Below are 15,041 nucleotides of genomic sequence, written 5' to 3'. Positions count from 1 at the left end.
TGCCCGTATTATACTGTCCTACTTCAATATAGAGGATGTTCAACTGTTGACCTGGCCAGCATGTACTCCAGCTCTCACTCCCATTGAAAACATCTTGTCGCAGGTTACTGAGGGACTGGCACACCACCACTCACAATTGATGAACTCTGGAATAGAGCTGAAGCACCGTGAAATAATGTACCCATATCCGCCATCCAAAGTCATTTCGATTATATACCCAACTGGGTTAGGGTCACTGTAGCTGCCAGACGCACAGCTCTATATACTAAATTTCGCATCCCGTACAGCCACAAATCATTTATAAATTTAATCATTTACAAAAATTAAAATTTTGTCACTTGCTATCCCTCATGTTGGTATAACTTTAACAGACAGCAGTGTATCTAGAAATAAAATCCTTAATTATGTTTTATGGGAATCTAGTCAAATAGATGTGACCCAACTGAGGCATATGCTAAAGAATTAATAACTTGTCTCATGGCCTGTCCTGTGATATTAGGTCCTAATGTCACCACAAAGTTGAAAGTCATGAACCCTAAAGACCCAGGCTAAGTGTGCAAGTGAAGACTCATAAACCAAGCTATCCCATTCACCCAATCTCTAACGCGATAGGGAACTCAGAAGAACGGATTTCTAAATATTTACTGCAGTTGTTACAACAAAGCGTTGTTTTTGAAGAAAACTTTGCTATTTGTAATAGGAAAGATCTTGTTAGTCTATTGTGTGATAAAACCTTTTTCCTGACAGTGTTCTGTTGTCTTTAGATATTAAAAATCTATACATGAATATTCCCATCAATGAGACTATTAGCCTCACTGAAAACAGTCTTCATAGACAGCATCAGCTCACAGTAGATGAGATCACTGAAACCATCTCACTTATTAAATTAATCACTTCATCTAACTATTTTTCATTCAATAATCAGTTTTATGAGCAACACAAGGGCTTAGCCATGGGTAGCTGTCTGGCGGGATTTATTGCTGTTGTTTTTGTTAATCATTTAGTAGGTGGCTACCTTAAGAAGAATGATACAGTTATATCCGAACAGATACTTTCCTATAGGTGTTACGTCGATGACATTTTTACCATCTTTGATGGTACTATGGATGAGGTCCCATGTCTGGTTGAAGATTTTAACTTGCTACACCCTCAGATGGCCTTCACTCATTAGATAATGGATGACAACAAGAATATTAATTACTTAGGCCTAGAATTACAACTATAAGGGAGTGTCAAATTTGACATATTTCACAAACCAACAACAAGCGATTTCATATTCATTCCTCTTCTTGTCATTCATATTGTCATAAGATGAGCTGCTTTAAATCAATGATTCACTGCATCACAGAACTTCCCCTTAGTCAGTCTTCTATTTAGAAAGAATTAACTAACATTAAGCATATTGCTATCAGTAACAGTGTCAAAAAAAACCTGATTAATCTAAACTTCCATTAGATCTGTTAGCAAAGAACACTAGATTTGTTAAAATCCCTTTTGTAGTCAGCTTATCATATGGCCTTGCAAATCTATTCAGAAAATATCTTTTGAATGTCATATTTTCATCGACAAACAAAGTCCAGCATTGGTAGATACATAATGAAATATCTACTAAAGACAAATACGCTGAATCCGGAGTTTACAGAATTGAGTGCGTCAACTGTGAAGTTTCTTATGTGGGCCAGACTGGTAGGAAATTTCGAACCAGATTTAGTGAACATTTGCTTTACAAGTATGGAAAAGTTAAACAGAATTACATGTACTCCATGCCGTTAGCAAACGGGAAAGGCTAAATCTTTTAGAGGAAATTGTAATTCTGAAACATTCCAGTACAGGAAAATGTATTTTATTGAATGATCAGTTGATTAGCAAAAACCAGTCTTATTATGATATTATGGTACCCACTATTCCAACCCACCATTAGTTTTTATTGTGAATGTGATGCTACCTTTTTTATTCCTTTTCTTTTAATTGGTTTGACTAATGTTTTAGCATCATTTTAAGTTTTATTGCTTTATAATACACTGTTTTACCGAATTTGTCTTCCACATATGTAATTTAGTTACGCAATCACTTTTTGTAAGCACATTGGGTAGCCAATGCCATCTACCTTTAATGTCTGCTATTATGGTCGTATAATCTTGCCTCTATGGCTCTATGTTTGCATGGCCAGCTTGGAGGGCTGATGTATCCTGTTCCCGACTGCATTATCCATTTGTCAGCTGTACGCAATGCTCCATGCTGAGTACGCCGGAACACAGTTGGCTCCATTCATGTAAGATTTCTTAAATTTTTTTTGGTTTGTGATAGTTTTTCCTCTCCAGAGGACACTGAAGTTATACTTGGCATTGTATTCCACATTCTGGGTTCTGTAACGCTTTAACTCATCCCATGATGACAGGACAATGGTTCCTTATAAAATTTTATCTTAATGCCATACGTGGGCATTAATGGACAATGTTGGTTTTCCACATTCATTTTTAAACAAGTTCACAGTTACGGTCAATTGTAGAGCTGGCTGCACAGCTTGTAACTTTGCGTCTTCTGTGTATTCATATTAACTCTATTTACCCACTTTAATCTGTATATGCCTCACTGTTGTTGTTTTTCATCCCTAGGCCAATCTGATGATGCCCCAAAAGGGTGAAATGTGTCAGTTCCTGCAAATAAAAGAGATTTTGCAACCGAGACTGTCTTATTTCAAGAAATTCATAACTGGTTGTTGTACTAGTGCCCAGTATGGAATGGAACTCTCTCTCTCTCTCTCTCTCTCTCTCTCTTTTTTTTTTTTTTTTTTTTTTTTTTTTGCCAGCAGTATATGTTAGATGCTTACTGGTGGTCACGGAGAGTTTGTCATTCTTCACAAATAAACTGTTACAGTTTCTTGAGAGATGCTAGAAGACAGTAATTGGTGCAAAGCAGAACAAAATGACTGTTAATAACCAGCAATGTGGAAATGAAGGAGAACATATTACTTTATCATTAATCTCATTCATGTAGTTCTGATATTTCCAGTTGTGTGAGTGGGAAGATGAAAGTCTCTACTGGGAACAATCAATGTGCCATGAAATGAACACAGGACCTAAAATAGTTTTTCATCACTTACTTGAAACCTTCACATTTAGTGTGATCTTATGGCTCAGTGAAAAGTCGTGACATCCCAAATCATTACATTACCTGAAGTTCTCTGTGTACTGTTATTTGGTTAACAACGATCCTCAGATGTACAAAATCAGCAGTTACTCTTATGGCAGCCTAATTTGTATCAGATATAATAATCTTCTTCTATGACTCACTTCCTCCATCAGTAAGTTTTATTTTCTCAGCTACTGCATTTATTAGATGAAATATTTAAATGAACTCTACATGATGTCATGAAACTACATATGATAGCTCCATAGTATAACTGCAAATGTTGTCACCAATAAACCAACTAAGACAGCACTGCCAATCTGCCACTGTTTTAAGTCTAAAAAAATCATATGTCAACAAAGCACAGTAAATCACAGATATTATAGCAGCTCGAAACACTTTATAGATGAAGATAATGTTATCGACATATACACTCGTGCTCATAAATTAAGGATAATGCTGATACATGGTGAAACAATGCTCTGGTTGTCAGTTTGCGGGTTTGAATCACCTCGGGGTATGACTATGCAGTGCATTTGACCTGTGGTCATCGCACGGTGGTGCTGGCAGCAGTCCACATACGCAGAGGTGTGTTGGTGCATGTCGGAGTACGGTGCAGTGAGTAAGAGTGCAGACATTTTCAGATGTGCTAATGGTGATTGTGTGTTGAAAATGGCTCAAAGAACACATATTGATGACGTTATGGGGGGTAGAATACTAGGCCGACTGGAGGCTGGTCAAACACAGCAGGTCGTAGCACGGGCCCTCCGTGTGCCACAAAATGTGATCTCAAGATTATGGCGACAATTCCAGCAGACAGGAAACGTGTCCAGGCACTACAGTACGGGATATCCACAGTGTACAACACCACAAGAAGACCAATATCTCACCATCAGTGCCCGCAGACGACCATGGAGTACTGCAGGTAGCCTTGCTCGGGAGCTTACCGCAGCCACGGGAACAGTTGTCTCCAGACACAAAGTCTACAGACGACTGAACAGGCATGGTTTATTCGCCCGGAGACCTGAAAGGTGCATTCCACTGAGCCCTGGTCACAGGAGAGCCTGTACAGCCTGGTGTCAAGAACACAATACATGGTCATTGGAACAGTGGTCCCATGTTATGTTCACGGACGAATCCAGGTATAGTCTTAAGAGTGATTCTCACCGGGTTTTCATCTGGAGTGAACCAGGAACCAGGTACCAACCCCTTAATATCCTTGAAAGGGACCTGTATGGAGGTCGTGGTTTGATGGTGTGGGGTGGGATTATGATTGGTGCACGTACACCCCTGCGTGACTTTGACAGAGGAACTATAACAGGTCAGGTGTATCAGGACACCATTTTGCACCAGTATGCCTGCCTTTTCAGGGGTGCAGTGGGTCCCACCTTCCTCCTGAGGGATGATAATGCATGGCTCCACTGAGCTGACATCGTAGAGGAGTACTTTGAAACAAAAGATATCAGGCTAATGGAGTGGCCTACCTCTTCTCCAGACCTAAACCCCATTGAGCACGTCTGGGATGCTCTTGGTCGTCATATCACTGCGCATCTTCAAACCCCTATGACACTACAGGAGCTCCGACAGGCACTGGTTCAAGAATGGGAGACTATACCCCACCAGCTGCTTGACCACCTGATCCAGAGTATATGAACCCATTGTGTGACCTGTGTACGTGTGCATGGTGACCATATCCCATATTGATGTCGGGGTACATACGCAGGAAACAGTGGCGTTTTGTAGCACATTTGTTTCGGGATGGTTTTTTCAACTTATCACTGATACCATGGACTTACAGATCTGTGTCGTGTGTGTTCCCTGTGTGCCTATGCTATTAGTGACAGTTTTGTGTAGTGCCACATTCTGCAGTTATCCTTAATTTATGAGCATGAGTGTAGTAAGTCAGAAAATAAATTCTGAATGTGAAGTGTTTATAAATGGGTTTACATATTCTGAACAATCCTTGAATCAGCTTCAAATAGACGTTTTTTTACATGTAACAAAAAGAAATGTATGTAGTTACCTGCTTCTTTTTTCCATGAGCCTGTTGCACTGTCATAGCACGGGGAGATGTGGTACTCCCACGTGGAAGGCAGCAGATAGGAATGCCAGAAAACTTGAGCAAACTAAACTAGCTCTACCAGACCAAACACAACTTAGCTGGAGAACATCTAGACACCCCTCTTGACCCCAACAATCAAGCTGTAATTCTGTGTTCTTATTCTAAAGAACACTCTCCTTTATGCATTCAACTTGTAATATCGTCATGATGGAACTAATGGTACCAATACAATTGTACAGGCCCTGGATGGAAGTACAACCGTTTCTGATTATCAGATTCTGTGGCATCGGGAACATCATGCACAGAAGAATCATATCTCCCCAAAATCTCTTCATCGCAAGAAAAATAACTTTTCAAGAGCTATTAATATCAGGACCCTGCCAAAAATTGGAAAACTTAAACAACTGACTGACATCCTAGAAAATTTGCCACTGAGATCCTCCTAATTTATGAAACATATTTCCTAGTTGAAAACCATTTCAACTTCAAGAACTGCAGGATATTTAAAGGACAACATGCAGTAAAAATCAAAGGCAGTTTATCAATACTTGGACTTTAAGAGCAGTAAGGAAAACAATTCAAGATTCAGTTGATGACCTTACATCCCCACACGAAAGAATTTCAGTCCATACAGCGAAATCAAGCAACAAAGCTTATGCCCCATTAATAGTGATAGCAAGAAAAATCTTCAGAAAGTAGATTTTTAGGAAACACTAGAAGATGACAAGCAAGAGAAGCTTATTAGGTGATTTTAAGGCATAAGATGGCATGGAAAAGAAATCCTTGTCAATAGTAGGAATTCACCCAGTGCATCAATGGATGAATAAGAATGGAGAATGTCTAATAAGCTTTTGTTCATCATCTGCATGGAGTCCTGTGTCTCCACAGTTTGCAAGACCTCTATGCAGAGAGAAAATGTGGAAATCGCCAAACTCATTATTAGTGGAATTTCAGATTGGTCATGCGTCAATTTCTGGAAAGGATATGTACAAGGTTCAAAATGTCTGTGTACAGAAGGGAGTCATTGATTCAGATCACAACTTAACACAAATCAAAATTAGGTTCCACCCAAACAGATCCAGATTTAAGGGCAATGATTTCCTAGAGTTAATACAGACTGCCTGGAGAAGAGTGCTGAGGATTTCACTCGTGATATACAAGAAGAAGATCCCAAGGAGTGGTCAGACCTCCACAACACAGTACAGGCATCAGCCACTAAATTATGACAGCCAACCTAGAAACATAAACATAGTTGACAATTCTCAATGAAGGTGTCGATGAGTGATCATTGGTATGGAGTCAATGGTATGGACAACACACATTTGAAAGATGGGAGTCCTCCTTGTAGATACAAAAATCAACCTCAAAAAACAATTTTCTGCAAAAAATGTCCCTACGACAAAAGCAATCTCATAGAGATACAGTATGAATTCAAGAAAACAACACCTGAAATTTCTACACGACATTCTATGAGGATCTATCTGGGTATACACCAAGAAACAAGTGAGATAATTCAATCACACAAAAATAGAAAATGACCTAGAGAGGATGGCATAACTGCACACATGTCAAAAATAGAAGAAGATGAACTCATAAGAAGAATTTTTGTACTCTTAACAAAAAATGGAAAACTGGAACAATTCCAAAGCACTGGAAAAAAAGTTGTTACACATACATTGCATAAAACAGGTGATAGGAAAGACGTCAACAACCACAGAGGACAATCTCTTTTTCCAGTTATATAAAAGATTTTATCCAAAACTCTCTTAAACAGGGTTCAAGAGTAAACAGAACATTTGATTTTTGAGTATTAAGCAGGCTTCAGGAAAGGTAGATCGTGTGACAAGCAAATTTGGTGCTGAAGGTAATAATTTTTAAGAATACATCAAAGTCCCAACACATTCGTCAACTTTGTGGCTCAAAAGAAAGTGCCTGCTGGCAGGCAAACCATTTAGGACACTTTAGAAGAGTTCAGAGTAGGAAGGATGATTAGTGAACTAACCTGACAGACTCTCACAGACACAGAACCTCAAGTGAAGTTTCTTACTGAAATAACTGAGCATTTTGAAGCATTTAGAGGAGTTTGATAAGGAGATGGTCTCTCCCCATTTCTGTTTAAGATAGTGTAAAATACGAGAACCAAAGTGAAGCTTCTGCTGATGATCTATCTATCTTCAGTAAGACAAGTATGCCATTACAAAGTTAAGCAAGATAGCATCAGAGACAGGCCTCCAAATATCATATAAGAAGAATCATTTGATGGAAAAATTTACATAAAAATATCAGAAGAGGCCCAACACAAATGAAATATGTGACAACTTCATATGTGTCTTCTTTTAAATATCTCACAGAAATCATAGTACTATCTGGACTGGCCAATTTAGGAAGAGTCATCAAACTCAAGAAAACATACAGAATAACATGAACGTGCTACAATAAATGAGTGATATCTTTTAATGTGAAACTTCAACATTACAAGACAGCTGTTTTGCCTGAAGCATTATATGCCACAAAAACTATATTTCACAGTAGCCACTAAAAAGCTGATTAAAGTGGAGAGGAACAGCAAAAGATTCTCAGAGAAATTTATAGTCACATTAATACAAACGGTATATTGATTAAAGGAAAAAAACTGCAGACATATACACAGCAACTGATAGGTTCACTGATGCAATGCGTAGAAGACACTTGAAATTCTATGGTCACACGTGCAGAATGGACAGTACTAGATTTACTAAAAACATTCTTAATACAATAAATTTAAATAAGGTAAAAATCACTTCTTTAGAAGAAAATTAAGGGGGCTTATGAGAAATGATCACCACAGATGATACCATTGGAGAAAGCAAAGCCTTTGAATTCCTTGCTGCAAATCACACATTCATGGAGAAAGCTAAAATGACCACTGGAAAATAATGGACACAGGAACACAAGAAACAACATAGCAAATTCACAGAGAGATTTTGGCAAAGAAGAAAAGGACGCTGTTAGACGTAGCTAACAAGTTCAAACACCCTCTATAACTGGGCATACGGAAGGAAGGACGTAAGAAAGGAGAATTGCTTCTTTTTTAAGGACATCATGGTAAAATAAATAGCCTAGGGACCAATGACCTCAGCAGTTTGGCCCCATAGAACTTACCACAAATTTACAAATAATTACCTTTTATATACGAGCAGAATAAAATAAAATTAAATTCACACTTTACCACCAGGAAAAGCGATACCATGTTCACACATCAGGCTCCTATTTCACTTCACTTCAACAATAAATCATGAAGTGTATTCAACAGTAATACACTGATTGCATTAGAGAGAACCATTTAGAAATATATTAACAATACATTGTGTAAAATTGCTATTTTCAACATTTTAAATGGATTCTTCACAAGAATGCAAAATTTTATGTACCTTTTCTTCCAAAGATCTCTGCAACTCAGATGCATTATTGCTCATTGTCCCCAAGGAGCCTTCCATTGATTTTAACTCTGCTTCTTTTGTTTCCAGTTCCTTCATACATTCTTGGTACTTAGTTGTAACATTCTGAATCTGCATTTTTAACTCCTGGACATATTTATTTTTCTCATCCTCCTTCTTTTCTAATGATTTCATTTTCTCTTGTAATGATGTCTGGAACATTTAGAAATTAATTACTGTGTACATACAGCTAAATATCAAATTTTTAAGTTCTAAACCTAAGTATTTTTCTCAATACTGTTTATACTGTTAGAACATGTAGGATCTTAATTACAGATAACAAAGATGATGTGTGATATAGACATTGTTGGAAATGCCCAAGATCTGTTAATCATTTTGCCAGTTTTTGGTGGAGCAAGCAATTATCTTTATGGGCTAACAGGGTCATATGGTATGGTGCATCTGCCAGGGCAATTCTTTTTTGAAGTACCATAGCACAGGACAGTTTTCTTTACACTGCACAAAGCACAGTTGGATGTTCACCAGCATAATAGAGATACAAATTTCTTTTCCAGTTGGACACTGAAACACTACATTATCATAGAAATGCTGTCACCCCTGGATGAATCTTTTTTTTTTTTAAAAAAAGCTGGATGTCCAAAGAAATGTTCAGCAGGTAGTAGATTTACAAGATTGAACACTTTTATACTTATCTGTGGTTCATTCGGAAAGATAATGGCTGCCGCTGAGAGATATCATTGTGGCTACCTAGGGCCAAGTTCACACAGAAACATTGTGGAGCCTAGGCAGAGAGACTGATTTCCTAAATGTAGTTGAAAATGACTGAAAGAAACAGCATTCCTTTCATTTACACACATGCACACACAGTGTCGTGCAAACTTAGTTCACAATCATAGTTATAAGTGAAATACTCTTAACTGTGAAATCACACTTCAATTTTATAATGCTGTTATGTTATTTTTTCTAAATTGCAGTTTCTTGGAAGTTATGCCAGAAAGGGATTCACTGCCAGGAAGTTTCCAAGCAGTATACACGCCGCTGCAGATTGCAGGAATCACTCTGATGTTAGTCAGTTGCAAATAATGGAATTACAGCATGCTTATTTGTACTTTGCTGTCCAAAACATCAAAAGTCAGGGTGCCAGCATATTTATGTTTATCCATCACAGGTAATTAGTAAAACTGAATTCTGGGCATCTGAAATACACGCCTATAACAGGGCTGATCAACCCATGGTCCACATGAAGCTCAAGAAATGAGCATAATAATGAAATATCATACATGAAATGTCAAATAATTTGATCTTGCTTCTTTAAAATAAAAAAAAAAATCATAAATTAATAAATTCTAAATTACTTAAATGTGTTAATTATATACCTCTGACCATCACTATTACCCTTTCCCCCCCAGTGGTTTTTGTTAGTGCTAAGTATATTATGTGTGGCCTAAAAACACTTGTGTTCTCTCCAGGTAAGCTAAAAGGTTGGACACCCTTGTTTTATAATCACCAGCTTATGTTGAAACACTGTGTTGTTCACTGTTTTATAGGAATGTGAAAACCAAGGTTCTCTTCCTAAAATAAGGATTAATGATTTTCAACGTAATCATTTTAAAGAAGCCTACACATGCATTTCAGTTGACATCAGTTACTTGTAGTATATAGTTTCCGAGTGTCAGTCCTTTCTTTGAGTTCTTACAAAGCAGTGTCATTCATTACTTGCAGGATAGCCTGTGCTGAATCTTTGTTACATCAATTGCAAGTCACAGTACAACCTAACTTTTCTTTAAAAAATAAAGCCTTCTTTTTTGAAACATTACAAATTTACAGCGCTCAGGCCGCCTTTGTCAGAAGTGTTGTGCAACAGTTTTTGCAAAACAAAGTTTTTTTAGATATCATCCATATGAGGAATAGTTTGTCAACAATATGTGTGGTCAACATATTACTTTTATAATAGAGGGAAACATTCCACGTAGGAAAAATATATCTAAAAACAAAGATGATGTGACTTACCAAATGAAAGTGCTGGCAGGTCGACACACACACAAACAAACACAAACATACACACAAAATTCTAGCTTTCGCAACCAACAGTTGCTTCGTCAGGAAAGAGGGAAGGAGAGGGAAAGATGAAAGGATATGGGTTTTAAGGGAGAGGGTAAGGAGTCATTCCAATCCCGGGAGCGGAAAGACTTACCTTGGGGGAAAAAAGGCCTTTTTTCCCCCAATGTAAGGCTTTCCGCTCCCGGGATTGGAATGACTCCTTACCCTCTCCCTTAAAACCCATATCCTTTCATCTTTCCCTCTCCTTCCCTCTTTCCTGACGAAGCAACCGTTGGTTGCGAAAGCTAGAATTTTGTATGTATGTTTGTGTTTGTTTGTGTGTGTGTCGACTTGCCAGCACTTTCATTTGGTAAGTCACATCATCAACCTATTACTTTATATGAGATGATTTATTTCTTATCATACAACATGAAATATAGGAGTAATTAAATTATTCCATGTACTCCTTAGACAGGCAATGATTTACTTAATATCTTCACTGTAAATTAGAGTTGGTTTGGATCTAGTGCACTCAATGAACAAGTGAGGTTAGACCTTTTAAAGCTTAACATAAACAAGTAAATAAAGAACTTCCAAATAAAAAATCCATATCAAGTTAATGTGACTGGCTAACCATTGGTACAAACAATGGGTAAGAGCCTGCCATTCTGAAATATGTCAAAATCGTTGGATGGCACTCTGCACAGGCTCAAGTGCATGAACAAGTGCACATACTCTCACTCCTGCACACACCACCATAATTTCATGAAACGTTAATGCTCAAACAAAATGATTTTTAGTTAAAAATGAACACTGAAGAAGTATAGAGGGTGTTAGCAACTTTTTCTCCCTCATATAAGTGGCAACCTGACCACTGATACTGAAAAAGTGAAAGTGTCTGCCAATATGCAATAAGTTAAAATGTGTGCTCTATTATGGGGCTTTGGAAAGGTTCAAAATCATGAAATGTGTAATTTTTACTTTTTTGTGTTTTAAAAATCTACAGACTTTCCCCTTTCAATTGACATATAATTTATTCAGTTCAGAAGACTACAACTATTTTAAAAATATTTTTGAAATAATTCTGCATGGGCATGATCCACTGTGCCACTGTTGCTGTCAAATGTTGTACTCATGAAGCTACATGCTCACATGTACATTTTATTGATGTGAGAGAAAATAAATGTTGGGGCTAACCTGTGATAATTCGATACATATCTCTTACTCAATTGTTGTGTGTTTCATGTTTATTTACTCTTTTGGAATCCTGACATTATTCTTAGTGAATTCTGTTCATTGAAGTTTTTGTTTTATTGAAGGATAATCATGGGTAAACATAAAGTGCCTAGAAATCCTCTGTAGGCTTTCACGAAATGGAGAAATATTGGAAAGCCAAAGGTAGGTGTTATTACAGTAAACAATAAATACAATAACCAAGTGTGTGAACCTACTCTTGCTGGTACACCGGCCTACTGCAATGAAAGTGAGAAAGAAAGTACGTAGCAGAGGAAGCTTGGTTTAGCTAATGAAAAGTATGATTGTTTTATGGGTGAATCAGATGTGAATGAAATATTTGATATGTCAGTTCCCAGCAGAATTTTTTCAAATTGTGTAAGATGTATTCAGTGTAGTGAAGTCGGTCTGGAACAATCTATAAAAAATCACGTAGAACTTGCCAGTGAAATGGATCTTTGTGGTAAGTGTTCATACATGACCATCTTGTGGAACAATGTCGCAGTGACTCCAAATGAAGAAAATGGTAGCAAAATCCATGAACACAACATTAGATCTGTTTGTGCCCTGTGTACAATTGGTAAGGGTGCTACTGCAGGTGCAGTTTTCTGTGGCATGATGAATCTTCCAAATCCCCCAACCAAGTTTATGAACTATAATAGATTTATAGAGTCTAAAGTAGAAGATATCAGTATAGAATCTATGAAGAAAGCTGTGGAAGAGTCAGTAATAGAAAGCAGTGATGTAACAGAGACTTGACTGCAGGATTCAATAGTACTTGGTATAAACGGGGACACATCTCTTCATGGTGTATCATCTGCCACCAGAATGTCCACTGTGATTCTATAAGTTTCAAACATACTCAAGAACTGAATTCTTATGGTGATAATGACGTAGTGCGGAAATTTGAGTGTCCTGGACATGTACAGAAATGAATGGGATCTAGACTTTGGCAACTGAAAGTTTCGTACAAAAAACAAAAGCTCAGTGATGGTAACGGGTTGAATGGGAAGGAAAGGTTAACTGACAGTATAAATGACAAAATACAAAACCATTATGATGTGGCTATTAGGTAAGACACACAGTATCGACGAAATGGAGAAGGCTGTTGGGATCTTTTCTTTTTTTCCCCCCTCCATACTTTTTCAACTGGTGAAAGTCCTCATCATTCCTTGCATCCCACAGGAGAAAACAGTTGGTGTAAGTACAACAAGAGATAGCTAACTGCTGAAGTGTACACTCATAAGCAGTCTGCCAGAAGTGGTAATGAAGGTGATAAAACCTATTTTCAGAGACTTAGTAGCACATGAACTGTTGAAAAAGTGTGTTCATGGAAAAACGCAAAACCCCAATGAAAGAGTGAATAGTGTTATATGGTCAACAATCCCCAAGACTGTGTTTGTTGGAATAGAAACACTTCACTTTGATGTGTGTGATACCGTTGCTACTTTCAATGATGGCAATGTTGTAAGGTGCAAAGTATTTCAAAATATGGGCATGGAGATAGGTTTCAAAATGGTATGAACGATGCTTGCTTTAGACCAAGGAATGTCTTTTGGCTGCTGACAGGGCTGTAAATAGCCTAGAAATACTAGATAGTGTAAACAAGAGGAGGACAAAGGGGAAGCTGGAGGAGGAGTTTGCAGGAGATGAAGATAATCCATCCTCAACAACTGAAGCTCAAGTACTTTCTGAGAAAACATGTAATTTACAAGTGCTATTTTAACAATGGAAAGATAGGGCTTTCCAGAGCCCCTCAAATTTTTTAAAATCTTTATACACTTCTCCAATCTCTGCTAAAATCGAGGCCAAGTTCATAGCTAATTGCAGGGATACCCTCTTGTAAGCATATAAAACATAATGATCTAATACATAGTGTACCCATAAAGTTATTCCACCACAGGATTGTGCATATCACGGGGCAAGTAAGAAGCACTTCATCACACTTCCTTGGTCACTGTTGGATAATCACTTTTACTTGCCACAGTTATTTGACCCTCACTTTCCTGACACTTTTCTTCCAGTCAACACGTGCCCTGTGACTCAAAAGCTTGGGCATTAGAAAATGGTCTTACACCTCGACACTAAATGTATTGTGCAGACCTCCTTCGTTGCTGCATAGGCCATCCATTGTGTCAAATGCCCCACATGTCCTAGTAGCTGGCAAAATATCACCTACTGGTCTGGATGCAATTCACTCAGAGAAAACACATGAGGAATTTGTGTAGCTCGAACACATCTTAGCTGCCTTAGTGCCCTTACTATTGCATATTCTGAGTTGTAGACAGTGATTTGCGGGGTGAACCGAAGAGCAGCCAAAGTTGTCTCTGTGCTTAGACCCATTTCTGTAGATTGGCATAGAGCTGTGGTGCTGATTTAAAATGTAAAATAATTTCTTAAATATATAGTCTGTAGTGTTATCACTCTTGTACTCATTTCTAAGTTCAAAATAATTCTGCACCTTGTTATCCACCAGTGTCAATGTCCAATGCAACCTTGGCCCAGTTTCCTTTGTCCTCACCAAATGCCACTATGTTTACTTCTGCAAGGATCCCAACTTACAGTTAATTGTACACAATTTAAGAATGCTATTTACACAGGCAGTTACTCAAACAGGTGAAAGAGACTGCCAATTAAACAACATCCTTAGAGCCTGACGTAACATGAGAACATGCCATCAGATGATTAATGAGTACTCCTTATTATTGACATAGAGGCTGGGACTGGCAATTATGATATTCAGAAACATAGTCCTCATTTATACATAAAGCCAGCATCAACAATCTTATCAGGACCACACTAAAGCATTGTAAACCCACAGAAGAAATAACGGCTGCTTTGCAAGCCCTGTGCTTCAACATGTTTAGTTCATTAACAGAGCTTGTTTTTAAGTCCTTTAGGTGTGGTATCCGTATAAGTTAGTAATTAAATGAAAGCTCCAGAAACCTCACAGACTTTTTCACACCTAGAATAGTGCCCATCACTATCAATGTAGGTGGGCTAAATGTGTATTGTGAATTGTGGAAGCATACCCACATTGTTGTTGCTGCCTAAAACTTAAAGACTATATGCACTGCCCTTGTCTCTCAGATATTTAACATCAGTTTCAACAGACATGATGCTGTTACACGGTTGGTGAA

The 15,041-nt window shown here is 37.8% G+C and overlaps 1 protein-coding gene across 1 annotated transcript in view; it reads right to left on the bottom strand.

Annotated features, from left to right (window-relative positions):
- Positions 1 to 15,041, bottom strand: part of LOC124721846 (early endosome antigen 1-like) — a 206,412-nt gene that overhangs the window by 30,469 nt on the left and 160,902 nt on the right. The window contains exon 10 of the mRNA XM_047246977.1: positions 8,602 to 8,820. Coding sequence (XP_047102933.1) covers positions 8,602 to 8,820 — 219 coding nt within the window. The remainder of the gene's footprint in view (positions 1 to 8,601; positions 8,821 to 15,041) is intronic.

Source organism: Schistocerca piceifrons, chromosome X (assembly GCF_021461385.2).
Source record: "Schistocerca piceifrons isolate TAMUIC-IGC-003096 chromosome X, iqSchPice1.1, whole genome shotgun sequence".
Taxonomy (NCBI): domain Eukaryota; kingdom Metazoa; phylum Arthropoda; class Insecta; order Orthoptera; family Acrididae; genus Schistocerca; species Schistocerca piceifrons.
Note: the sequence above shows the minus strand (reverse complement) of the source record. Positions and strands in the feature narration are given on the sequence as shown.